Source organism: Lotus japonicus, chromosome 5 (genome assembly GCF_012489685.1).
Source record: "Lotus japonicus ecotype B-129 chromosome 5, LjGifu_v1.2".
Lineage (NCBI taxonomy): Eukaryota > Viridiplantae > Streptophyta > Magnoliopsida > Fabales > Fabaceae > Lotus > Lotus japonicus.
The window spans coordinates 54,523,363-54,550,211 of NC_080045.1; the positions used below are offsets into that span (position 1 = coordinate 54,523,363).

Sequence of the window (26,849 nt, forward strand, 5' to 3'; positions counted from 1 at the left end):
TTCTGCCGCTGAGTAAGATACTCAACTTGGGCTTGCAACTGCTCGTTTTGGGACTGCACCTTCTGCAAGGTATCTAACATTTGTTGCAAAGCCGCAGGCGTGATACCTGTCACTGCCTCTTGCACTCTCCGTGGAGCAGTTGTTTTAAGATCTTCCAAGTTCACGTAGTCAGGCGGCGTTGAACGCCGCCGAACACCTGGATCTGATTTAGCGATCAGATCTGAAGGTCTTCCCGGAGCTGCATTCACCAATGACGCCGGCGACGGCGCCACTGAGTGGACCCCCTCCGAGGAAGCTTCCTGCTCTTGGTCGTCCAGTACGGGACGGTTGTTGTTTCGTCCGCCGGCGCGACCGCCGTGTCGACCACCACCGCGCCGGCGATGATCGCGCCGACCTACGCCGTATGAACGAGTCTCCATGGCTCGCGATTCCTCCTTCTGTCACCGGAAGAGCTGAGTCTTCCCCACAGACGGCGCCAATGTTCTGTACTAGGGCAAGCTTATGTAAGAGAAAGACAAAAGGTAAACCCTAGCAGAGCACTAAAATAGCAAAACTACCATAAAAGGAATATTCTCATTAATGCTGAAAAAGTTGGTCTCGTACAAGTGGATGACCTCCCCTTTTATAGAGGGGGTGGTCATGATATGGATCTTTCCTATATTTGGGCCTGACAATCAGGGCCCAAATCCCCGTACACATAAGACAAATCCAAAGGAATCTTCCAGCTGGCTTGTGGGTCCATCACCTAAGGGAGGGCAATGAAGCTCGTCATGTTGCCTTTCCCGCCTTGGCTATCGTCAATGGTTTATTGTTCATTTTGGGCGGGACATAATCTTCTTTATGTCCCGCCCAGTCCAAAAAAGCTTAATTTTTTTCTATAAAAACTAAAGAAAGGAAAGTTATTATAAATTAGAGATAGAATAGGGTTACATAACTTATTTTATAGGGATAGATCTTGAGATAAATCTATATTTTATATATACATGCAATAACAGCTGTGGGCTGTGGAAGAAGGGTCGATCTGAAGACAATGGCATGGCCTACCAACATGAAGATCAATTGAGGCGACGTATGTGTATATATGGATGTGGCTACAAAACCTTTCAATAATGCATCGATCGCACACACTCGAACTCGATCTCATTGCTTTAATTAATTAAATCACATCACACGAGTGTGTTTATGATTGGTTCCTATCAATTCCTGATTTAGAAATTCTGGTATTCTTTTCCTGACATTTGTCCCTCCCCTCTGAATTAAGGACAAGCTGGCTTATATACCATTTACACATGGATGAAGCTTTCCTTTACCCACTTTATGTTCAACACCGTCGAGAGTCGAGACTCGAGACCATATATATAGATAACTGAAAACATATATAACGAAAATATATAAAACAATAAAATGACAGATATATTTTATGCAATTAATCCAATACAAATGCAAAAAAAACATTTTGTATGTATTTTGGATGTGGCTGCAAAACCTTTCAATAATTGGAATAGATTTATCACCTATGAAAAAATATGGTAACTCAATAAATTTTCCTCTCATAATCAGGGTAAGAAACTTGTATTTATAGGCTTGGGACACGTTATTGTTATGTTTACCGATCAAAGAAAAATCCTTATGTGAGAATTATCTAGCGCATGATAGGTCTCAGACCACTTTGTTTTTGTTTGTTGTACCTCACTGATGGAGAAAACTAATGATCTCTTTGTTGTTAAAATAGAGGCTTGTCTAGAGGTTTTGGATCTTTCGAAAACTGTGCAAGAGGATTACGAAATCCTTTCGCTGCTGAAAATCCCCACTATAGCCCAAATCAAAAATCATAAGGAGAAAAAAAACCTGGAAAGTAAAAAGTCATGCCTTTTTGCTGGTGTTTCAAACAATCTACACTAAGATCATGATTTAAAAAAAAGGCGAGAACAATTTTGATTATTTCAACGAAAAATATGTTGGAGATGAAAGAATACGACACACATTTGTTTAACTTAATAAGATAATTTGAGTCGCATTGGATGAAAGAGTATGGGACAATTCATTCTCATACAAGTGTTTGATTTTGCCAACAAGATATAGCTGTGAGGAAGAATATTGCAGTCCCAAAAATAACGAAGATTCAGTCAATGAGCCTACAAAACATATATCGCGCACTTTTTTCAAAGGTATACTACCTCTCTTCTTCCTTCCAAAATGAGGTTTGGGCGGAGGAAGGGTCGCATGGTTTGATGCCGTTTTGGCACGATGACATTTTGACTTTCATGCCTGCTTTGATTTAATATTATGAGGTTTTGTTAAAAAGACACTTAAAAATAATAAGATAAAATATAATACCCATAATTTTAAAAACTGGGTCACACCTAATTTAAAGAAACAGAAAATATCCTCATCTACTAATAAATCAAAAGCTAATTTATACAAATTCAAATAAATTTAAAGCGTCCAAAAACACCCTCTCAAACTATCAATTTCCATAAAAAGCTTTCAACAAAATAATTAAAGAACTAAATACAATTTGATTCCATCATTTAGGGGAAGATTAAAACTCACGTTTTTATTTCTTTCAAAATAAAAGAAACATTATTCTGATCATGAGTTGTGTGACTATAGCATTACTCTTGATTTGTAAATTTAGTTATAATATCCTTTTCAAATAAAAAGTGTTAAATATAGTCACGAGCGAGAGTGGCCGAGTCAGGCAATCCAAGGTAATGTCACAATCTTCAGGTCGAGTACACATATGCAAGGCCACCATATCTATCTAGCTTCCATTTACAAGAGATGATATAAGTGGCAATAAATCGATGTAAGTACTAATTTAAACAATACATGTTTAATTTCTAGAAGGTTTCAAGCCTTAGTTTCATTGCCTCTGGAAAAATTTCACTGAAAAATCTAGATCCAGAATACACATGTTTTCAGTTCAAATAAAATTACTAAGTGTAAAACAAATGGTTTGGATTGAATTATTGGACACTGGAGAAGTAGCTAGGGAAGGAGAAAGAAAGGGACTGGTGGCACTGGAACATGGCTTATAGGTCACACAAGAGGGAGGACCCAATGCAATAAAATACACACAATCATAAGAAACCTCTCAACAATGGGGCCATTTGATCTTCTTGTCCACTGCATGGGACCCTCTTCAGTGAGTAAGTACCGATTTGATCGATGCATAGCTTGGATTGGACCGTACAGTTAATTATAGCTAGCATACCCCATCATCATCACCATGCAATTGTATTCCAGCAATACCCTGTTATATTATTATTGTCATTGTTCATGCACACTGATTCCAGAATTTATCTTGGTCACACTTTTTGAAATATCTTATATAATAGTGAGAATCTCTAAGGTATACTGAATATTGCAAAATATTTATCCGTCACACATGCAGTTTTTTGTATATATATTAGTCCTTCTCAAAATTGAAACTCTGGAACTTTCACCTTTCTCTATTTTAATCCCTCATGTCACACATGCAGTTAGTTGATAATTTTACTTCAGCATATTATATATTGTTCAATCATTGACGGTATATATAACAAAAAAAAAATTGTTAAGAAAAATCTATTCATTTATGTGTTTCAAAACCTTAAGGGAATTATTTTATCTCGTCTTACTCTCTCGTGCCGATTGTGAGATACTTAGGAAAAAAAAAAAGAATGTTGCAATATATTAATATGACAAAGTCAAAGTGAGTTTCTGGATGTAATTATTGCTTAGTTGATGGTGTGGAATAATAATTGTGTGAATGTGAGCTTAATGTGCTTTGTCACAATGTCAGCATACAGGGATTGTCGGCAAATCCCTCTTTAACCCATTTGTTAATGGTTAATTTGTTGGTTGTTAATGACTAGCTGATGTAAGAGCGAGATAGAAAACTAGAGAATAACTGATGATGGATTTGCATGTTTTGAGGCATCTCTAGCTAACGTTATCTTGCTGTTACAATGCTCAATCCAACAGTTACAAAAAGTGCAAATTAAAATGGTTAATTAATTGCCGCCAATCTATATATAAAGTTTAATTATGATCATGACTGCGATTGGTTTATAGATATGCTTCGACTGTTTTATCAATTCAGGGAAACATCCTTGTAAATTAGGTACGTGGGGTTTATTAATGAAGTGAGTAACGACTATTTCTTATGTTTTTTTTTTATAAGCAAAAATTATATTGAAATGAAGTACAAGGGGTACTTCAGCCCAATACAAACAAAGAGCAATAGAAAAAACTTAGAATTGACAACACTTACAAAGACAAGTATCCTAATACCTTACCCACCCCCTCCTTGGAAATAGACCCTAGAGAAGGGACCTCATTAAAACCTTACTAGGAAAAACCCCTTGGGAAAACCTAGAGAAGGAAAAAGAGTACCACTTGTCTAGGGTCAAGGAGTAATTTCCAAGGAGAATTACAAAACCCAACCCAAAACAACAGGATCTCCAACTCATCACATATAGCACATAGTCTATGAAGCAAGTCCCTCTCACAAAGTCTCTGGCAGCAAATCCCATCCCACAATCATAATATGCTCCAACTCAAAAATCCTCCAAAAGACACTAACCTATCAGTCCACGCCAAGAGAATAAGTGCAAGCTTCACACAGTAAGAATCAATTATGTCCAATTTGCACAAGGTGCCTTAAAAAATCACCCCACCACCACACCTATCTAAACTAGAAAATACGCAGCTCTCTCCCCCTTAGTACAGCAAACCCATTCCTTCTAGGCTTTAGTCTCACCATCACAGAACAATATATATGAGACAACTCAGCAGCTATAACAGTTATTATGACAGAAAGAGTTTTCCAATTTTACCTCCACTACCCAGTCTCATTCACTCAGCAGCACCTAACCTTGGCATTTCAACCCACCTCCTTCTTGAGCCCATCTATAGAGAATCAATACATGCTTGAGGATTTGACTTCCACTCAAACCAAGAATAGGTAAACCCTTCCACCTTTGCTGTCATCCATTGCCAAGCCTTAAGTTGGCATGATTCCAATATTTGTTCCACATCCACAGCCGCGCCATGGAAGATTACTCTATTTCGCAGCAACCATATAGACCAAATGGTGGCCATCCAAATTACCATTTCTCCCATCCGTTGAGTCTTGCTTTTACCGGGTGAGGGAAACTGCATTAGATGCTCGCGCGAGGATGCAGGTAGCACTGTGATTATTCCACGCCAATCATATATTCCAGACCAAATATGAGATGATATTGGACACGAAAACAGAACATGAGATGTGGTTTCAACATCATGACCACATAATGAGCAAACCAATTCCTCTGCACTATTCAGCACTTGTCTCTTCCTCAAGTTCTCCTTGGATGGGATACGGTCTAGCATCACCCGCCACGCATAGGCCTTCACATTTGACGGGACAGGTACACTCCAAAGCAGTTTAAGGACCTGGTCTTGCTCCTCCAAATATTGATCCTGCAAAAATAAATAGGAAGAATTAACAGTAAAACCTCCCTCCCCCTCCAACTTCCACACCCATTTATCTGGTTTGTTTTCTGCCAGCGGCGCTGACCTCAACACATCCTGCAATTCAGATAACCAACCCACTTCTCTCCCCACAAGATTCCTCCTCCACTTAAACTCCCAATGCCACACCCTATTGCTCCAATAGCCCATGTTCTTCACATAAGCTGTCTTCTGATTTGATAAATTATATAGCCTTTGAAATCTGTATTCCAATGGGTTATTTCCTACCCAGTGCTCACCCCAGAACTTAGTATCATTACCTTCCAAGACTGTTTTTTGTATGCATGCCTCAAACCAATTCCAGCCATCCAAAGCACACGCTGAGTTAATGTCGTTCCACCACGGTGAGCCTCCTTTCTCAGCACATCTAGCTTTTATCACCTTCCTCCAAAGACATTCAGGTTCATTTAAATACCTCCACTTCCACTTCCCGAGCAAGGACATATTGAACAAGCGCCAATCCTTGATGCCTAGCCCTCCGTGCTCCTTTGGTTTACAGATAACCCCCCATTTGACCCATGCAATTTTGTTTTCATTCTCAACCCCTCCCCAAAGGAAATTACGCATTATGCGCGTACACAATTTGAGCACTCCGACTGGAATTTTATAAAATGAGAGGTAAAATAACGGTATCGCAGATAACACACTTTGGATGAGGCATATACGCCCACCAAAGGATATATGCTTCTGTTTCCATGCCGAAAGTTTCCTTCTTAGCTTAGTGACAACTGACTCCCACAGTGCTAAAGAATTTAGTCTCCCGCCCACTGAGATACCTAGATACACAAAGGGAATTTCCATCAATTTACAGTGCAATACCGAGGCAAATCTGCGTAAGTCGTTTCTCTCCACCGATACACCCGCGAGTTTGCTCTTGTGAAAGTTGACTTTAAGGCCTGAAATCAGTTCAAACATCCTCAAAACACACTTCATTACTGCTACATTTTGAGCTGATGCATCCCCAACAAAGATGGTATCGTCTGCAAACTGCAACATTGATATTTGCAGCTCTTGATTTTCCCCAAAAGAGAAACCCTCAAATCTGCCTATATTCACAGCTTTCATGAATAAGCCATTCAAACCTTCTGCTATGATTAAAAACAAAAACGGCGCTAGGGGGTCCCCTTGCCGTAATCCCCTCCGCATTCGGAACTCCTCACAAGGGCTCCCGTTTACTAACACGGAGACCGATGCAGATTGGACACAATTCATAATCCAATGTATCCACTTAGCACTAAAGTTTAGTCTTCTCATCATGTATGCTAAAAACTCCCAACTTACGGAATCGTAAGCCTTTTCGTAGTCGACTTTAAAGATCAATGTCGGTTGTTTCCTCTTCTTTGCTGCGTTGGTAACTTCATTAATTACCACAACACTATCGAGCATATTGCGTCCTCCTAGGAAAGCAAACTGGGTCTCATGGATCACCTTAGTCAGCACCTGCTTCATTCTTATAGCCAGCACTTTCGATACAACTTTGTACATGCACCCGATGAGTGAAATAGGCCTAAAGTCAGGGTGATTTTCACAAAGTGCTGGATGACTTCTGGGAAAGGGGGGCTTGGCCTAAGGGGAGTAATGCATCGTTTATTGCATTAATCCCGAAGGTTAACTCCCCCTTGGGTTTAAATGACTATTTCTTATGTACTTCTTCATGTTCACAAAATAAAAGCATTTATTCACAAATTCCATTTAAGGCTATATGAAATGTCAGGAAGAACCTTAGATTTAGTAAGACAGTACTATTCTCTTAAATATACTCTTTCATAGACTCCATATATAACTGTTCTAATTTTAAGAAAAAATATCAACACATTTTTCTTATAACTCAAGTATTTTTTAAAATAAAATAATTAGTTAATTACATGAAGTGTGTCAAAAATGTGTTTAAAAAGTATATTACTATACGTTTCAATAAATTAAACACAACTGAACAGAATTTTTTTTTTATTTCAGTTTATAAAAAAATTGATCATCTTAAAAGTAACTTAAATCTAACATTCTTTTGAAATGTAACTTAAATCTTATTTACATTACATATACTTTTAGTACATCGAAAAGACAAATTACATCATCTAGGCACTGATCTTTGGACCTCCTCACCCAACTCACATTACATATACTAAAAATACTCAATAATTATAATTACTATTTATAAGTTTATTATAATTAAGCAATTACTACTATTATAAGTATTATTATAATCAATGTTAGTTTCAAAAAAAAGTATAATCAATGTTTAATGAATAAATTTAAATACTACTGAAAGCAATTATGGAATTTAAACTTTAAATGAATTAATGGGGAATTGATTAGAAATTGAGTGTAATAGAGAGAAGATTTTCCCGAGAAAATGAGGGAAAAAGAGAGAGAGTATGCGGAAGCTTTAGAAAGCTCTTGATACCATGTTACTTGAAATGAATTGATTGAAATGAATTCTTGTCATTCAATGTTGATGAAAGTACATTATATATACAATGCTTAACTACAGTAGCTAACTCTAACATAAATCTAACCTTAGTTAAGTAACTCTAGTTTACTCTAACTAACAATTAACTAAAGCTAACAAACTAAGCTAATACACAAGTAACATGTAACCGACTAAATACAAGTGGAATCACTATGTAACTCCAATAGTTTTTTTTTTTTTTTGAGATGATATGTAACTCCAATAGTAAAAAAGAGAAGTTATAAGACACACTGGTATTTTGTTTTATGGGCCCAGCGGCCGACATTAGAGACCCAACAGCTCACAAGTGGACCGTGGCTATGCTTAAAGGTAACGAGCGATATTCAACAAAAAAAAAAGCCTTTGACAAACAGAAAGAAGAAAAAAATTAAAGCAAGAGGGAATATGATTAAGAGTTTAATTTTGATGCACCGACGGTGTAAAGTTTTTTTACACCGTCAACCAATCAGATTTCAAGGATGTGACATGTCAATTAAAGAAATTAAATGAAAAGAGAGATTTTCTCACATCCTTGAAATCTGATTGGTTGACGGTGTAAAAAAACTTTACACCGTCGGTGCATCAAACTTTTTCTCTATGATTAATGAGGAAAGCAATTTGAAAAAAAAAACAATATTCACAACAACATACTCCAAAGTTACTAAAGCAGGGTGATGGGGTTGGGTCTAAGACTTTAAGGCTTTTAATAGTGTACTTATGGAAAAAATTGGTGAAGATTATGTTTCATCCTCACTCTTTGCTAGTCCATGTGTTCCATTCATTTTCACATGGTAGTATTTTAGAGGGTGAAAAAAGGATATAAACCTAGTTATGTATTTTTAGGTCTAGTTGGGTTTTTGAGCGGAGTGGTTCCTGAAAAAATAATAAAGGTCTCCTATTGAACATCTTTTTTTTTCCACCTACATCTAAAACGATCATGTTTTTTCCTTTGTCACTGCATCATCAGGAGGATTTTGTTCTGCTAGACTTAATTATACTTCAAACATGATCTATTATACTAGGTCGGGGTATCGGTTTATCTGTGGCCCGAAGCTTTGTTGATTTGTTCTTCCTCCTTGAAGCTAGCCCTTTCCGCATGACTCTGGTGTAATATGTGACTGTTTGACACGACCCCTTAGTGCAAAGGAACAAGTTGGCGAGCTTTCTTAGATCTTCTGATGGTGTGCTTCAAGCTACATCATTGCAACTTGGAGGTTGATCCATTGTCCTTTATGCCTCACAACTCGAGAGTTAGTTCACCATGCTTTGTTGTTTTTTTCGGTGATCAAGGGGTGTGGTTCGCTTCTCCCTGGTCTTCATCTGGATGTTGAGTGCCCCATGCACGAGTTTATGGCCAATTTCTTGTGTTTAGTGATTCTTCTGGTATTGGTTCCTTCCTTGCAATTTTTTACTGTATTTGGGAGCCGAGGCTAGGAAGAATTGAGTTTTTCACAAAGTTAGGTTATCATTGGAGTAGATTTTGTGTCGTGTTGGTGGCATTGGTCCCTCATTAGTAGTATTACGGCTTGCACGACAACCTTATATTATTCTTCTTGCGACCTGGTGTCGTCTTGTTGGCATGTTGAGCTTAATTTTGATGTATATGTCTCTCCTTTAAGCTTGACACGTTTTGGTTTTGTTGCTCGGAACGAGCATGGTGAGGCGTTGGCGGCAGGGACAACACCTCTGGAGGTTTTGTCTTTGGTTAACACGATGGCCCTTAACTTCACGTGGATTGTTTCTAAGATATCAGATTTTTTTTTCATGAGGAGTGCTTTGAAACTGGTTGTCGCCAGTTGTTTGAGGCATGACAACGCCCTTCTAAAGGTAGTTCTTATTTTGCATCTATTGTAACTTACCATGATTTTAGTTTCATTGTAACTTTCCACAATGTATCCAAACATGCATTATATACATTAAATTTTATTTTTTTGGTTACAATATACATTACATTTAGTTAGACAATTTCATTATTGTTATACTTTTTTCTATTGCCAAAATTATATTAAATATTTTTTATTTGAATAAATTTGTGATTACTATTTCATTATGTAAGTAATAGAGAATAGAGACATTGCGTGACCAGACGTCGATCGTGTAGCACGAGCATGAGCGACAATGAAATTAGTCACTACTATTAACAGCAGATACACTAACAAAAAACAATATATATGTGAAAAGAATTGAGTTATATTAATTTATTTTTTATCCTCAGTCGGATTCAGTTAACAATAGGTTTATGTGAATGATTTGAAAAGTTCATTTTCTTTATCTTTATTCACATAGAAAATTCTTATATTTAGTACTCCCTCAGTTCTCCCTATTCTCTAGCTGAGCAGTAATATACTCACATCTCTCTTACCCTTACATATCATTTTCACTTTTTTTCTTTCTCTCTCAATATTTCATGTGACATCACATATCATATAACTCATTTACCTTTTTTTTCTTCATAATTCGGCGAGGTGGAGGTGAAATTAATGTGTGAATAAATTATTATATTCATTCTCTAACATCTGGTATAATAAATCATATACATGGATAAAAGGTAAAAACATTTATTAATTTAGCTAGACAGTATTTAACTTTTTTTTGAACGTGGAATACTTATATTAAATCAAAAGTAACATAGAAGCCAAAACTAACGGTGGTAACAATTGTGTTAAGCTCTGATTGATAAATCAATCAAATCAGATTCAGATTTGATGCAATGAATAATAGTAATAAGACGGGGGGAGGGGTGGGTATATTTTTGCTAATTAATAATTAATTGCCAACCATGTAGATCTTCTAATATAAGCAGATTGCATATATCAGTGAGCATATGCATGTGCTAATGTTGCCTTTAATGTTAATAGCCTTTATTAAGTGGGGGTTACATTAAGGGTCTTCTCGATTAGACCCTTCTAAGTGGCATATATAGTTTTATTATAGTACTCGAAGAACATGGTGTGCTTCCCCTTGAATAAAAAGTGGGGCTTTAGGGATGTTGATATCTTTCTGGACGATAACATCAAGGAATTCATATAGTAGCAGCCTAGGCGATGTAAAATGTTCAATAAGGCAACAACCATATAATTAATTATGGATTAATTTCAATGGAAACTAATTATATATTTCAAATCACGGCTTGACCAAGTTTATTCTTAACAGAAAATAGATATGGCTAAACTGAAATATTATTTATTAAATAAATTTGACAGTTAAAATATATATATATATATATATATATATATCATCATAATTAAAATGAAAAAATATTAAAATTGATGATAATCGGAATTCATTAATTATTAGTAATATTTTTTCCTAAAATATACCATTGTCGGGAGTCATGAGACTAATCTTCTCAAGCCTCAAATATCACATTAAGTGAGTAGATTTCCCACAACAAATTTTCTACATAACATACCGGTCAAAAATCAAACCATAAATTAGATAATTAAAAAGCTCAGTTATCTATCAATTATGTTGGCTTATAAAAAAAACTATCATTTTGTTAGGCCTTATTCATAAATTATTAGCAATAATATTGACTTAGCCCACGGTATAATTAATATGCCATGATCCAATGGTGATAATTCATATTTTTTGTCAGTTTGTTGTCATTCTTTGGGAAATGGATGAATTAGAAAAAGTTTAACTAAGTTCCTGGTATGTAAAATATGCTAGATTTAATTTTAGTCTTTTATGGTTGTAAAGTATGGACGACATCCTCTATTATAGGAAATAATTCACTTTTAATTATCGTTGGAGTTTGATCGCTGACCAACTTGTCATGTGGCCTCGTTAAACCTACTTGACATGCATACATGTTAAATGAGGCTAATAAGTAAATTTTTATTTATTTAATTCATTTTAACTCATTTCACATCATAATTACTATCATTAAAATCTAATTAAACCCATTTAAAAACTAATGAAATTACCCCTAAAATAAATTATAAGCACATTTGATCATATATTCATATCCCCCTGAAGTCACAAGTTTATTTAACACTTCTTTCTTCCTGAAGAACATCAACAAACACAAAGAAGCTTAGCAAGGAAGAGCACGAGTGTGAAGTGAAGTTTTTGTGGTTGAAGGTTCATAACACGTTGAAGAGCAACATGAAAATGTTTTGACTCCATCATTTAAACTTTGTCACATTCGATCATTTATTATTTATCTTCATCTTCTGCTCCACAATTACATTTTTTTTTGTTTATGGTGATTTTATAATTTATGGTTAATTTTAAGATTTATGAACAATTTTAGGGTTTAAGATCAATTTTTAAAGTCATCATCGACCAGACACGTCGACGGCGAGTCAACTTTGAATCAGGGGTAAAAATTGAGAATTTCTTTTATATTTTAATTTCTTTTTGCCAATATAATTTTTAAAATCATTGAACAAAAAATAAAATAAAAATAATATAGTTTTTAATCAACTATTTTTTTTATCAATGTTTTGGTTTACTATTAAAATGATAAATGTGAACTGACCTTGTCTAACCCACATCATTAATGGAGCTGAATGAGCTATGGGGCAACGTCCATATTACATGAGCTGTTTGATTTTTATTTTATTTTTTTGTATAAAAAGCCCTGTTTGATTGAGCAAACGCCCAAATCACATGACAACCTTTTAAGGCTTTGACCAAAACAAAACAAAAAAACTATTATAGTAACCAAATTATTGTGAGAAAGAAGCAAGTCAGATTAGGAATACAAATTTGTAACAAAAAAAAAATAGATTAGGAACAAATTTGACCATACATGCGAGCCTCTTCTTTCAGCATTCTAGTTTCCATGTTGTTCTTTACTTGCATAAATATTTATGCTATAAAATAGGCTTAAATAAATAAGTTGTATTCAACTAAAATAAGTTTAATTTCCAATGTAACAAAAAAAAAAAACTAAAATTAGCTGGAATATGATGGTGATAAGCTATTCAAAACAGGGCAAAGTGTTTAAATGTAATAGCTTGTACCCTACCTATGAGTTGTTTAGAGTTTAATATTTATAAGTTGTTAATATTAGCTTATGCTTAATTATAAGTTATTTTAAACTTATTTCAATAGGTTTCTCAAACTAGCATAAAATAGCTCCACTCTCAATATTTATCCCAATTTTTTGTAGCCAATCTAGAATTTAGAGACAAATAGTTGTGAAATGTACCAAAAAAAAGTAGGAGTGAAATGAACATGAAGCAGAAAGGAAGCTAAGAATTACATTTGCAAAGGTTTTAGAATGATAGGAAGACCATGTTGTGGTTGCATAGTGAGGTTGTTCACAGGTGCATGTTCATAATCAGGGGAAAGAGACCAAGAAAATCGTTGAAGAATTAAAGCCATTACTGTCTTTGCTTCAAGCATAGCAAAATTCTGACCAATGCAATTTCTTGGACCCACAGAAAAGGCAAGCAGAGCATTTGGGTGCTTTGCAGCCTTAGCAACTCCATTTATGAATCTCAGTGGATTGAACTCGTTTGCATCTTCACCCCAGTACTCTTTGCTCCTGTGAATCATTGCAATTGGCATTACAAGACATGTTTCTTTTGGGATCAATAAGTTCCCCAATTTCATGTCTTTTGAAGCCACTCTGTATAGTGCCATCACAGGGCAATACAACCTTAACGCTTCCAGCAATACCATGTTCACCTTAGAAAATGTCCCATCAAGTTAATTAGTAACTTTGCATTTCAAGGGTGGAATTGGTGGATTAAAATCTTATGTCCCCCGACAGTGATCGTCCCGTCAATAAAATTTTGACATGTCAATTAAAATTCACAATGTTGATTTGTAAGTGCTCCACTCGTGGCGTTTTAATTGACATGATAAGATTTCATTAGTAAAACGGTATTGAGACGCTATTTAGAGACAGAAGACCTTGATCCTGAATGGATTCTTTAGGGTTCTAGAATCATACCATTTTTAACTTTGATAGCATGTTTGCATCAGGAATTTCCATGCCACAATTCTGCAGGACCTCTTGTCTGAGTTTTTCTTGCCAATCTTTGTGCAAACTTAACAAGAAGACAGCCCAAGTGAGCCAGTTTGAAGTGGTTTCATGACCAGTGAAGAAAAAGGTCTTGCATTCTTCCATGATCTCGTTCATATTCATCTTAGGACCAGCATTTGATTTTTCTGTATCCATCATCACACCAAGTAGATCATCTCCATAAGAGAAATGTGACTTGCCATTACTTGATTGAAGGTGCAATCTACTTTCTATAATGCGGTCAAGTGATTTCTTCACTTTCCCGTCAAGCTTCCATATCTGTAAATTTGACTGAGTTGGAAGATATCTGCATTCAAAACATGAAACAAAATTCACCATTGCAGAACCAAAACAATTCCAGTTATCTAGCAAAGATAAAAGGAAGAAAGATGACTTGAACTCAGCACCGTGCGGACAGTCAATCAACACACGCAATTTCTAGCAGTTTAACTTCGTCAATAATGTGCAAAGTTATCATAAAACTTTCCAGAAACTAATTTTTGGAAAAATAAATCAAAATTCCAAATTAGTTTCAGGAATGTATTTTCTAAAAAAACTAGTTTCCTGAATGTGTTTTTGTGGCAACTAGGAAATGCATGTGTCGATTGAGTGTCACATGATCTATCTTGCGCGACCCCTAAAAGGAATTTGATGTTTAAAGCAAGGGTGAGTAAGAGAAATACTGGCTGCCAGGAATGGAAACGTCAAGACTTGATGATATGCAGTACTTTTGAAGTTCTCTTTGTGCATCAAAGGCTTCCCTTCCTTGGGCAAAGCTTGCACCAAAGGCAGTGTGGGCTATTATATTTGCAGTTAGCTCTCGAAATTCTTGATTTACCTCTATTGTCTTGATTTGGTCCTTGGCTTCAAGGGCTTGACTTTGCCACTCATCAAGCATGGAAATGGTACATTCAGCCATCCTACTGATCATAACCTGTAACAGCCAAAAGGTCACATACATATGGTTGCCACATATGAGTGAAAAGCAAAATGAAATGATAACAAATAATGATGTGTCATAGAATTTGACTTTGTTTTGCATAAATTAAGAATGTATTTGGTATATACTAATGAGTTCTTATATGTGTACATACGCTTTTTCAGCGGTATAGTATCGACACACATTAGCGACGGTTAATTACTTTTTCGATGGTTAACAATTGTCACTAATACGTGTCTATTGGGTAACATTTTGGTATTGTGGTGGTAATTACGAAGTTAAATTTGGGGGTTTAGACCTTCAGTTTGTCCATGGAGAATGCTGGATTGAGTATTCTTCTGTGCCTAACCCAGTCCAATCCCTTGACCAAAGCTAACCCGTTTCCAATCATGGTTTTTATTAAGGGCCTTGTATTGAGTTTTGAGTAGAAACCAAACTTGTTTGATAAGATCTCCTTGGCCAGGTCAGGATCAGGGATGCAAATCCTTGGTTGTGTTCCATACCAATACATAAATGTCTCCCCTGCATCATGGAAATTAAGAATCATAAATACATATACCAAACCACAAATTCTTCAATTATAACCTCATGCTTCAATCCATGATAGTGACTTGTGACTAAGTGAGCATGAAAGTAACATATTACTTGCTTGCCTGACTCTGATCATAAGATCATGTATAATTTATTTGGTGTGTTTAGGAGAAGTGGTTCGCTAGAAGTAGCTTTAATGAGGCGTGAAACCATAAAAATTGATATACACATCATGGGTATAGATCATTAGAGAAATAAGAAAGAAGAAAGATAAGTGATAAATGTGATATGATTGAAAATAGATAAAGAAAAAAAAAGTAGCATCTTAAAGTGTATGTACTATAAAGTGATCTACGATTCTACGTATTATTACTTTTTTTTTTGAAACATACTTATTATTACTAGTATAAATAAATATTAGAAATTTAGTCGTAGATCCAACCAATTTATTCATTATTTATACCCACCAATTCATTTTTTCTAGTTGTATTTGCTTCCATGATTTGAAATATAATATAAAACTATTTTATACTTCTTTATTTTGGTTTTTTTAAGGATTTTAAATATGCACTAAATTAAGTGAGCGGAATTAAGTTTTGTCATTCATGAGGGTAGAAACTAGCTGGAACATGATAATTATATCTTCACACCTCAAAACCTCACTTTTGAGGTGTGGAGAGGTGGAAGAAGAGAAAGATATGAAGAAAGGAGAGAGAGAAAGTAAAGATCTGATATGTGATTTGATTGATAAAGAAGAGAGAAATAGATAGAATAGAGGTGGAAAAGAAGTTGAGAGGTGTCTATATATCGTAACTCGCTGGAACAAGAGGCATGGAAGAGAAATCACCATATATGGAGGACCATTTTTGGTAGTGAGGAAGAACCATTTGAGTGATATCATGTGAGTGATTATCCATGACCTTTTCCCTTGCATCCTTCATCATTGTTCTGATTTCATGGAGAGAGCCAAAAAGAAGAGAGTAAGGTGGCCCCCTGACTCCTTGCTTTTGGAAGTGCCTAGTCAAGGCATAAGGCCTCCAAAACAGAACCATAAAGTTTTTCCAAATCATTGAGATGATCAAAACAGTAAAAATCACCATGGCAACACCGATTAGATATCCCATTTTCAAGTGTGTTTTTCTGCTTGTTTGTAATTGTGTGAGAGGGGGAAGACTGAAGAGATAGACAGATTGCTGCAAGATTAATAGGATGAAGTTGGTTAAATAAAGTGTTGAAAGTGGTGGTGAAGTGTGTTGTAGAAGTCCGGTACCCCCAATGGGAATTTATGTCATGGATGATGTAAGAAATGGATGCCCCTACAACTTTTTGTCAATTATTGTGATATCCTAGGATAATTATTATCATATTATGATATGCTAACATATCGGTTGAGATTAGAGCAAATATATTAAGGATCGTCTAAATCATCTATGAAAAAGTTTAGATTTTAGATTATATAGTTCATAATCTTAGGTGAGGTGGATCAATCACATTTAAGATAAGTGAAGTAGAATTTTCATAATTAATTTATTTATAAATTAATGAGGTTAAGTAACCCTCATAGATCATTTAACAACCAACCCTTAGATATTCATCTTAAACATATATTAACATTAATACAAGAGTAAATAAATGTTAGAATGCAATTCAAAATAAAACTGAACTAGGTCAAAGCTCTCATACCGTGTTGTCGTTCAATTGAACCCAATGTGAGTTAAAATACTATTATAAATTAAGATAAAAACTCGTTCACATTACCATCAATTAATATTAAAACACCTACTTTTATATTGAGATGAAAGTCTCTTAAAGTTAAACTCAAATTGTTATCCAAAGACAGAGTACCATTGATGTTAATGGTTATGCGTCTCTTGTGCTTTTATCATTTTGCTAATATATAATTTTTTTTTCTTCTCTTTTGCTTTTATCATTGTGCTCCAACGGTTTGTGTTTGTCTGTTTGTCCCTCGACAATACAAGGGCAAAAATTTAAAGTTTATTTACTTCCTCGCAAGAAAACAACAGAAAATTTGGGCCGGCCAGGGTTTAACTTTTAACACTACATTCTTGTCTTTTCAGGAACAAAGATAGAATCTATAACCACATGAGATCAAAAGCACAATACCCAAACCACAATCACCCAAAATCAACCCATCAATTATTGCGCAAAATTGAGATTAAGAGCCAAGCGGGGAGGCTCAAGTAAAGTGATCACACGTGTCATTTTTTTTATGTAAAAATGGTAAAATAGAATAAAAACACATTCAGACCACCAGAGTGTGTAAGTGATATGCTAAAGAAATTAGTGGAAGCTCACTCGTGAGTATGCAAGCAAGTTCAAGTTATAAGGGATGACAACGGGTCGGGTTTTGCCTTTCCCAAACCCGAACTCTCATAGCAAACTCAAACCCGTCGGGTTTCGGGTTTACCCAAACCCATTATAGCCTCAAACTCACGTTCTAACCTAACTTGACGCATATAGTTTTTTGCAAAACAAAACGTAACTTATATGATTTTGTTATAAAAAAACTTTTTATATCTTCTTCGCAAACAAATATAGTATCTTGCTGTTCAAATATAATCAAATTGATAACAAATCAATTGTTAACATGATATATAAGAGTAATTTTGTAATTTTATATATATTGTTCGGGTTCGGGTGCGGGTTTCACCAATACCAAACCCAAACCTATTTATATCGGGTTTTACCCGTGAAATCGGATCAGGTTCGGGCGGGCCCCACGAATTCAGGTTATGTTGCCATCCCTACACGTTATACCAGCATGGTCGATGGAGCGTCAAAAGATCTTCATGTGAAGGGTTGTTTGCTCACATTGCTCTATTAGGGACAAATTCAATAGCTTATAAGTTGGAGGGTTGCACTTGCACTCTTAAGGCATTTTGAACTAAATTTCTCCACCAACACTCTCTAACCACTCTCCTAGACTCAACATGTGGTACAAGAGCGCACTTGCTTAACGGCCCATGATCCAAAAAAAAGGCTCAAGAAAAAAACTATCAATTAAAAAGAAAATCAATCATGGGCTTATAAGCCCCCTACTGCTTAGTGCGCTGACTATGGGGCGAGGGATTAGTATCACGGCTGTTGGAATACCTTGGTCAAGACCAAAAAGACTCAAGTTCAAACATAAGAAATACAAGCCCACAACAACGGTTTCTGAGGTTCCGCTTGAGCACAAGCCCAAGAGGAACAACTCTAACTCAACTTCTCAGTTGGGGGACAAATTAAATAGTTTACAAATTGGAGGATTGCACTACCAATTGCCTTAAGCCATTTTTCGGCTAGGCTCTCCTCCAACACACCCTCTAGCCATTCACATGAACCACCAACACCACTTTCAGGTTCAAATCCTCGACTTACGGGTATATTCGAAATAAACCCGGAACCGATGGTCTTTTGTGCCATGAGCATTAGTTTATAATGATTCAACCACACATGACATTACTTAGACTAAAATGTGTAACCAAACAATCACAAATACTCAAAGGGGAAAAATCCCTACTTTCTGGATTGAATTCTTATGTGGGGTGGTTTGAATTTGTTGGCTTCTGAATCCATTATAGCTTGACTGTTGTTAATGTTACATTTTGCTATGCTGTTTGGAACAAGACATGTTCCACTTCCAACCAATGCTATCACTTTCACACTCTCACGTCAACAACACACTCTTCCCATTCTCAACTCCTTGTTCCATCACCTTCACTCCTCACCCAATCTTCACGAAGCCAGAAGATTGCACGCTCTTCTTCTAGTCCTCGGTTTCTTCCACCCCACTTCACCACCTCACAGTTCCCTCTCTTCACAGCTTGTCAATGTCTATGTCAACCTGGGTAGCCTCCGTTACGCGTTTCTCGCCTTCAATCAACTGCCCCACAAGCCCAACCTCGCTTGGAATGCCATTCTCCGAGCTCTCGTTGGTGCTGGACACTTCAGTCACGCCATTCAGTTCTACCACTCCATGCTCCGCAATGGGGTTACCCCTGATAACTACACATACCCACTTGTCCTCAAGGCTTGCTCTTCCTTGCACGCCCTTGAAATTGGAAGGTGGGTTCATCATGCCATCGTGTGCCGTGAGATAAAGCCCAATCTTTTTGTTCAGTGTGCTGTGATTGACATGTTTGCGAAGTGTGGCAGCTTGGAAGATGCGCGTAGGGTGTTTGAGGAAATGCCTGTGAGAGATTTGGCTTCATGGACTGCGATGATATGTGGGACAGTGTGGGGTGGTGAATGGCTTGAAGCGCTTTCGCTTTTCAGAAAGATGAGATTAGAAGGCTTGAAGCCGGATTCGGTGATTGTGGCATCTGTGTTACCCGCGTGTGGCAGGTGGGAGGATGCGAAGTTGGGTATGGCGTTGCAAGGTTGTTCTGTGAGGAGTGGCTTTGATGGTGATTTGTATGTCTCCAATGCTATCATAGACATGTACTGCAAATGTGGCGATCCAATTGAGGCTCGTCGTGTGTTCATTCATATGGGTTGTAAGGATACAGTTTCTTGGAGTACCTTGATTGCTGGTTACTCACAAAATTGCTTATACCGCGATAGTTGTGAATTGTATGTTAGAATGGTAAATGCGGGTTTAACAACAAATGAGATTGTTGCCACGAGTGTTCTTCCTGCTCTGGGAAAACTCAAGTTGTTGAAACAGGGGAAGGAGATGCACAGCTTTGTCCTTAAAGAAGGACTTGTATCGGATGTAGTTGTAGGAAGCGCATTGATTGATATGTATGCAAATTGTGGGTTAATCAGGGAAGCAGAGTCAATATTTGAGTACATGTTAGATAAGGATATTATGGTATGGAATTCACTAATTGCAGGGTATAATTCAATTGGTGATTTTCAGTCAGCATTTCTTACCTTTAGAAGAATATGGGTCGATGAACATAGGCCAAATTCCATAACTTTAGTAAGTGTTCTTCCTATATGCACCCAGTTGGGGGCTATTAGACAGGGAAAGGAAATCCATGGTTATGCCACCAAAAGTGGTCTAGGATCAAATGCTTCTGTTGGAAACTCTCTGATAGACATGTACAGCAAATGCGGGTATCTAGAACTTGGAGTGAAGGTCTTCAACCAGATGAAAGTAAAGAGTGTCATAACATATAACACTATGATCTCTGCTTGTGGAGCTCATGGACTAGGAGAAAAGGGTTTGGAATTCTATGTGCAAATGAAGGTGGCAGGAATTAAACCAAATAAAGTCACTTTTATTTCACTGTTATCTGCATGTAGTCATGCAGGTCTAGTTGACAGTGGTTGGATGTTGTACAATTCTATGATCAATGATCATGGTATAAAGCCAGATATGGAGCACTACTCATGTATGGTGGATCTCATTGGTCGAGGAGGAGATCTTGATGGTGCATACAAATTCATCACGAGTATGCCTGTGATACCAGATGCCAATGTATTTGGAAGCTTACTAGGCGCTTGTCGACTTCACAACAAAGTGGAACTTGCTGAGCTTCTCACAGAGCATATTTCTCAATTAAATGATGAAGATGCAGGCCACTATGTTCTTCTATCAAATTTATATGCCTCTGGGAAACGATGGGAAGACATGTCAAAGGTGAGAAGCATGATGAAGGATAAAGGGTTGGAGAAAAAACCAGGAAGTAGTTGGATTCAGGTAGGAGACCAGATTTATGCTTTCCATGCTATGAGTACCTTTCATCCTGCATTTGCAAAGATTGAAGAGACTCTGGATAGCTTATTGTTGGTGATGAAAAGTGAAAGATTGTATGCTGACAAATGTGAGGTTTTGTTCCCATGTCAGTGATCAACTTTCAACGTGAAATGAAATCATTGATTAGGGACATTAGATGTTTTTTTATATTATGTGATTGAATATTCATTGATTCAGGTTGAAATTGTCAAAAAACAAAAGAAGATTTTATCAGACAACAAATCCTCATAGCACTAAACTGGGGTCCGCTCGCTTAATGATGCGCCAATTGCAAATCCAAATATATAACCTAACCGCACGCTCAGTCGCTCATGTTTAATACATTATATTTGTTCAGCAAAAATTTGAATAAAATGAATTAAAAAGGGAGCATCTCACGTTCAACAAAAGTTTTTTAATCAGGAAATTACTTTAGATTGAGTTAAATACTTTGACATGGTAAGTTTTTCCCGAAATATAATTTACCTAAATTTAACGTGCATCAAATAAGTAAGATTTTGTCACCCTAACTCCGTGCATGTTTGAGTACTGGACGCATCCAGTTGTAGCTTCCTCCGGTATGCGTGTCCCCACTGCTAAAGAAAATAAATCCTTCAACATAAATCTATGATGAGTTCAACGAATATACAAACACACACACTAAGCATTTGAATGGAACTATAATAAGAAACTGGTGTGTTCCAAATATTCTGCTAAGTGTGTCAGCTGAAACTATGTTAAAGCACAACATGTATGAATTTGTTTTTAAGTTTCAGTTAAAAATAATGTTGGGTGTTTAAACTTTGATGGATATAAGTGATCTATCTACATTTAACAGTAAATGAAGAGAGAATTCTGTATTATTCCATTAACAATAACTTATACCAAGTGGCAAGTTTTATAACCAAGAAAAATAACTTCACTTCAAGTGTGAGCTCACAAGATATATTTTTAGTTATACTTCAAAAGTTATTTTACGCCAAGTGAGTGATCACAACATATATTTATATTTATACTTCAAAAGTAATTTTACACCAAGTGTGAGATCACAAGATATATTTATATTTATACTTCAAAAGTAATTTTATCATACTATCCAATTCCAAAGAAAAATCATTTTTTCAAACTTAATTTTACAATATTATGTCCAAGCACACATTTATTATCTCAAACTTAATTCTACCAAATTTAATCAAATAAATTTACATTTACTGAAATTAATTCTACTAAATTTTAGAAAATCGCATCCTAAACTTTTTTCATACAAATCTTTGTTTACGGAAGGGTAGTCAATATAAGATCTGCATTGTGGAAGATGAAACTCCTTGAGTAAGGATGAGTACTGCTGTACTTTGGCAAGTTCAACACTTGTCTGAAATTTTTTCAATCTGTTCCTGCAAAAGATACATAGACATATAAACACAAACACTTGAGCTAGCTAGTATTAATTACAAGCTTTAATAAGACACCTAAAATGTTATTGGATGATAATTAATAACTATACTCTTGTGCTTTCAATGGTCACTTTCTTCACGGCTTTTAAGCACTTATGCATCCAACTATGAGTATCTGTATATCAACTTTTCTGGCTATTATATTATCTTTAACATGTTATAAGCTTAATTTCCTATATTAAGTAGTAACTTGCTTGCTTCTTTTCTGTGGGAAATAAGTGGATAGCTAGTGGTGAAGGGAAACCTGATTCAATGATTGCTTTATTGCATGTTCAGCCTGTCCATGAAGATATGAGTTCTTGGAGACTGAGCAGCAGTTTTCAGCCGATTTGGTAGCTGTGCTAGTTGCCACAAGTGGTTGTGTATGAGTATTTCCAGCCATAGGAATGAAAGGTGCATGACAATTTGGCATGGGTGGAACTTGGTTAGGGAAACCAAACATCCCAACTCCATTATTATCAGTGACACCAGGCAAAGGTGCAATAGGGAACTGAGGCCTGAAGCCCATTCCAGCTCCCATAAACTGAGGTAAATGGGTTGTGTTGATCATTTGATTAGTTGCAGCAGATAACATCATAAGAGGCATACAAAGCCCACCACCCATTGACATAATCTGTATCATGTATAACACTCAGCTTAAGTCATCATACATAACACAAGGCCTAAAGAACAATTTGATGAACTGAAAAATTTTAAGGTCCAGTTCGGATACCACCAAAAAACACTTATTATAACTTCTCTACTAAAATCGCACTAAATAAACTTCAATAAAGACTATTTGGTCAGAAACTAAACGGAGTCTGAGCTTACCTGTAATTGAAGTTTGAGGGTCTTAAGATATTCGATGGCATGATCAAGCATTGAAACTTTATCCTTCTATGAGACACACAAGACAAAATTATATATAGAATTAAAACAAGTGCAAGGAGGTAATTTTTCAGAAATGTTATGTGTATCTGAAAATCTTTGAAAGATATTTTTTTTAATTTATACATGTTTTTACCTTATTGCAATTAGGTATGAGCCCTTTCAATATACGCATCTTCTTGTTGATCTTATCTCTTCGCTTCTGCAAACACCCAAAACTACTTTAGTTAGATGTCATTAATTAGTTCCAAGGCCTTCAACATGGACCCTCTCTAGATACGGGCTAAAGAGCACTTATTGAAGCTTATCTACTAGAAAAAATACTGAATAAGCTTCACTAAGTGTTCTTTGATCTGCATCTAAATAGGCTCATAATTGTTCCCTCACCCTTTCATATAAACTATGAGTGTCTGCATTCCTACTTCTCTTGACTTTGGTGCCCTTCCCAGCAAGCTTCTCCTTCACTGCATATTCAGGTTCCTCATCATTCTGCACCAAGTTATAATCCAGGTTCCTGAGAATCATGCTAAACAAGAAGGGTGGAAGAAGAAGATGAAAAACAGGATTACACTACTTACATCACTTAAACATGTAGCCTCATCATGTTTCCTTTTAAGATTTGTGTTATTTGAGTATCCAAAGGAAGAAGATACTAGCAAGGGTTCATCATGATAGTTAGAATGAGCTTTTCCCTTTGCTTTTAGTCTGGCTAAGCTTGAGGTTTTGTTATGACCAACAACAGCTTCTGACTGTGCATCAGAAATCAATGGTTTTTGTCCTTGAAGTGTTGTGAGAGCATGTGATGATCCTTTAATCACTACAAAATGATGAAGAGCTTTCTTGCCAGTAGCAGCCATGCTAGCTTTCCTGTCAGTATTGTTCTGTTTTCCCTTGGAAGTATGTTTAAGAAAAAGGGAATAAGGTCTTGAAATAGGGAAGCTGAAATCTTAAATACATAGGATGGTGTATGGAGGTGGTCACTTCTACCTACGTAAACAAAATACTAAAAGAAAAAATGATCAATAAGAAGATGAGTTCTGGAGATTAATACTCTCTCCGGTCCTATTTATAAGCAGCAAAAAAAAAATCACATAGTTTAAGAAATGTAGTTAAACTAGATAAAATGCATTAAATATGTCTTGAATCAAAATAAACTTCCAAAATTACCCTTTGTTATTAGTGTTGGAAAGTGGGAAAGAGAGAATAATTAATGAGACACATTTTACAAGCTAGAATTAATAAGGGCATCATTGGAAAAAAATAATTAATATAGCTCAAACTTTCATTTGGTTCTTATAAAAAGGACCAAGATTTTTCTTCTCTTTCATACTTATAAATAGGACCGGAGTAATAATTAACCCTTCTGATCCCCCTCTCATTGCTTTGATGGTAGTCTCAGCAGTGGAAAATTCAGGTATTGTCTCATTGTGTCCACATAATTCTGGCAGTCCTATCTGTCAGTTAGGATGCTAGCTAGTTAGGTGCCAATAGATGAGGTGGACCATCAAATAAAAGACAAAATTCATTCCTCACAATTATTTCCTGACTTGGTGTTGTCAAGTACGTACGTAGTAATTTTACTTTTTCTCTTCTTATACATGGGATATGGATAAGATCAAAACAAGAACTAGCATAAGCATCTCTTGTTTTGATGACTTGATGGATTACCCAGTTGATTTGACCTAATTTTTTGAAGCTCAAAATGAAAATGTTATGAAAATAAAAAGAGATGTTCATTTAAAAAAAAATGTATGTGGAGCCCACTACTAACCTCATCGAAGACTTGAAGAGCCTGATTGTTTCCAATCACTCTATCTTTCCGAGCACCTTAACCGAAGTTAACCCCAACGCATATCTCTTATCAAGTTGTTGGAAAGACTTATATTGACAATATATATGATTAAGTAAATGTTTATCAATGATAAAGCAACTCTAACTTTCAAGCTAGCTTTCAGAGTAGAATTAGGTGGTCTAACTCAAATTCTAATTTGATATCAGAATATCTTATATATGAGTCACACACATGTTCATTTCAACAAATTTCACGTTGTAAATGTCTAGTCATGAGCGTCATAAAATATGTTGAAAAGTCTTATATTAACTAGATGTAGTTAAATAAGCAAAAAAGATTGGTGAACACCCAAACAGTGCAAACTACTATCAGACACTCACTTTTGTGGCGGTTTTTAACTACCACAAAGTGTATTGGCAATGGACAAACCCCACAAAAGTGAGGTGTCTAATAATAATTTGCATTGTTTGAGTGTTTGTGTATCATTGCTGTGTTTATATACGGTAGAACAACTCTACATGCTAGTTGCAGCAATACAGTTATATTTGACCCAAATTCTAATAATAAAAAAAACTGAAACTTTGGTTTATGGTAGTGGAACCCAAAAACAAAAAGACTTCAAGTGTTTTATTTCCTAATTTGGCCCCGGCCCATTCATTTAAGTTGCTGGTTAGAGTTGTAAAGGGAGTTTTTCACTTTTTTGCGTACCATTGTATAACAGTAAAGTTGTGTGACTGTGTCTCTTTGTATGATTGTTCTCGCTGAATAATGAAAACAATATAGCTCACATCACATTGATCAAATCATGTAAATTTCAGTATCTATTCTTCTTCTCGTTCTCTATCTTTTATTTGCATTTCTCCCTATTTTTTGCCATAGCAACATGGTTTCTTGAAATTTAGCTTATCAGTGTTGAAAATAGACGAGTTGCAGGAAAGCAAACATATGACGACAGACGAGGTACTCTTGATCAGAACACATGACTGCAAAAGCTAGTGGAATATGTATAGGATGTAAATAGGAAAAAAATTACATGAAATAATTGCTATATTTTTTTACAAAATCCTAAAAAGTAAAAACATGGTAGTATTTTACTAATGCAACACGAGTGAATAGACCGTTAGTCCCATAATGGGGTGTTTGATTATGATGCATCCCTAGGGGACCCTTCTCGCCAATGTTGACTAACACAAGTGTTGTCTAGATTTATGAATTTATAAAGTGGGGATTCATGGTACGAAGCCATACCTCTGCGTTGCCTTGTGTGGTGTGGGATATATCATTCAGTTCCAATCTTAGGATATGAGGAGGATAAATGTTAGTGGTCACTCATCAATCACGTGATGTTCACATTGCGTCCACGCGCTGGTGCATCTTCTTGTCTGTACTTTTGATATTCATGGTTGTCATTAGTCCTCTGATATTCAATTTATAGATGACAGCATATCATCCAACTACATTCACACTCATTTCACTTAAACCCAGCTTTCACACCCCACAAAATAGAAGCATAAGAGAGATAAGTGATGGATATAATAAATGATGTCATACATAAGAAAATATGAATAAAAGGTAATTAAAAGTGAGATGAAATAATGAGTGTGAATGTGTCAAAGTTGTATAATCAATACTCTGAATTTGTGAGGTG

At 35.9% G+C, this 26,849-nt stretch overlaps 3 protein-coding genes across 3 annotated transcripts; 1 reads left to right on the forward strand and 2 right to left on the reverse strand.

Moving 5' to 3' along the window:
• Window positions 1–13,023: 13,023 nt before the first annotated feature.
• LOC130716777 (cytochrome P450 709B2-like) lies at window positions 13,024–16,618 on the reverse strand. Its single transcript, XM_057566786.1, has 5 exons — window positions 16,250–16,618; window positions 15,170–15,393; window positions 14,615–14,865; window positions 13,860–14,238; window positions 13,024–13,591 (listed from the first exon to the last, which is right to left on the reverse strand). The coding sequence occupies exons 1-5, from the start codon at window positions 16,524–16,526 to the stop codon at window positions 13,160–13,162; spliced, it is 1,563 nt and encodes a 520-aa protein (XP_057422769.1). The 5' UTR covers window positions 16,527–16,618; the 3' UTR covers window positions 13,024–13,159.
• Window positions 16,619–18,719: 2,101 nt separating this feature from the next.
• LOC130716775 (pentatricopeptide repeat-containing protein At3g16610-like) lies at window positions 18,720–22,097 on the forward strand. Its single transcript, XM_057566784.1, has one exon. The coding sequence runs from the start codon at window positions 19,001–19,003 to the stop codon at window positions 21,200–21,202; it is 2,202 nt and encodes a 733-aa protein (XP_057422767.1). The 5' UTR covers window positions 18,720–19,000; the 3' UTR covers window positions 21,203–22,097.
• A 135-nt stretch (window positions 22,098–22,232) lies between these two features.
• LOC130716782 (transcription factor PHYTOCHROME INTERACTING FACTOR-LIKE 15-like) lies at window positions 22,233–24,460 on the reverse strand. Its single transcript, XM_057566791.1, has 6 exons — window positions 23,988–24,460; window positions 23,797–23,898; window positions 23,546–23,611; window positions 23,353–23,418; window positions 22,787–23,155; window positions 22,233–22,482 (listed from the first exon to the last, which is right to left on the reverse strand). Exons 1-6 carry the CDS (start codon window positions 24,264–24,266, stop codon window positions 22,450–22,452), a joined length of 915 nt encoding a protein of 304 aa, XP_057422774.1. The 5' UTR covers window positions 24,267–24,460; the 3' UTR covers window positions 22,233–22,449.
• Window positions 24,461–26,849: the final 2,389 nt, after the last annotated feature.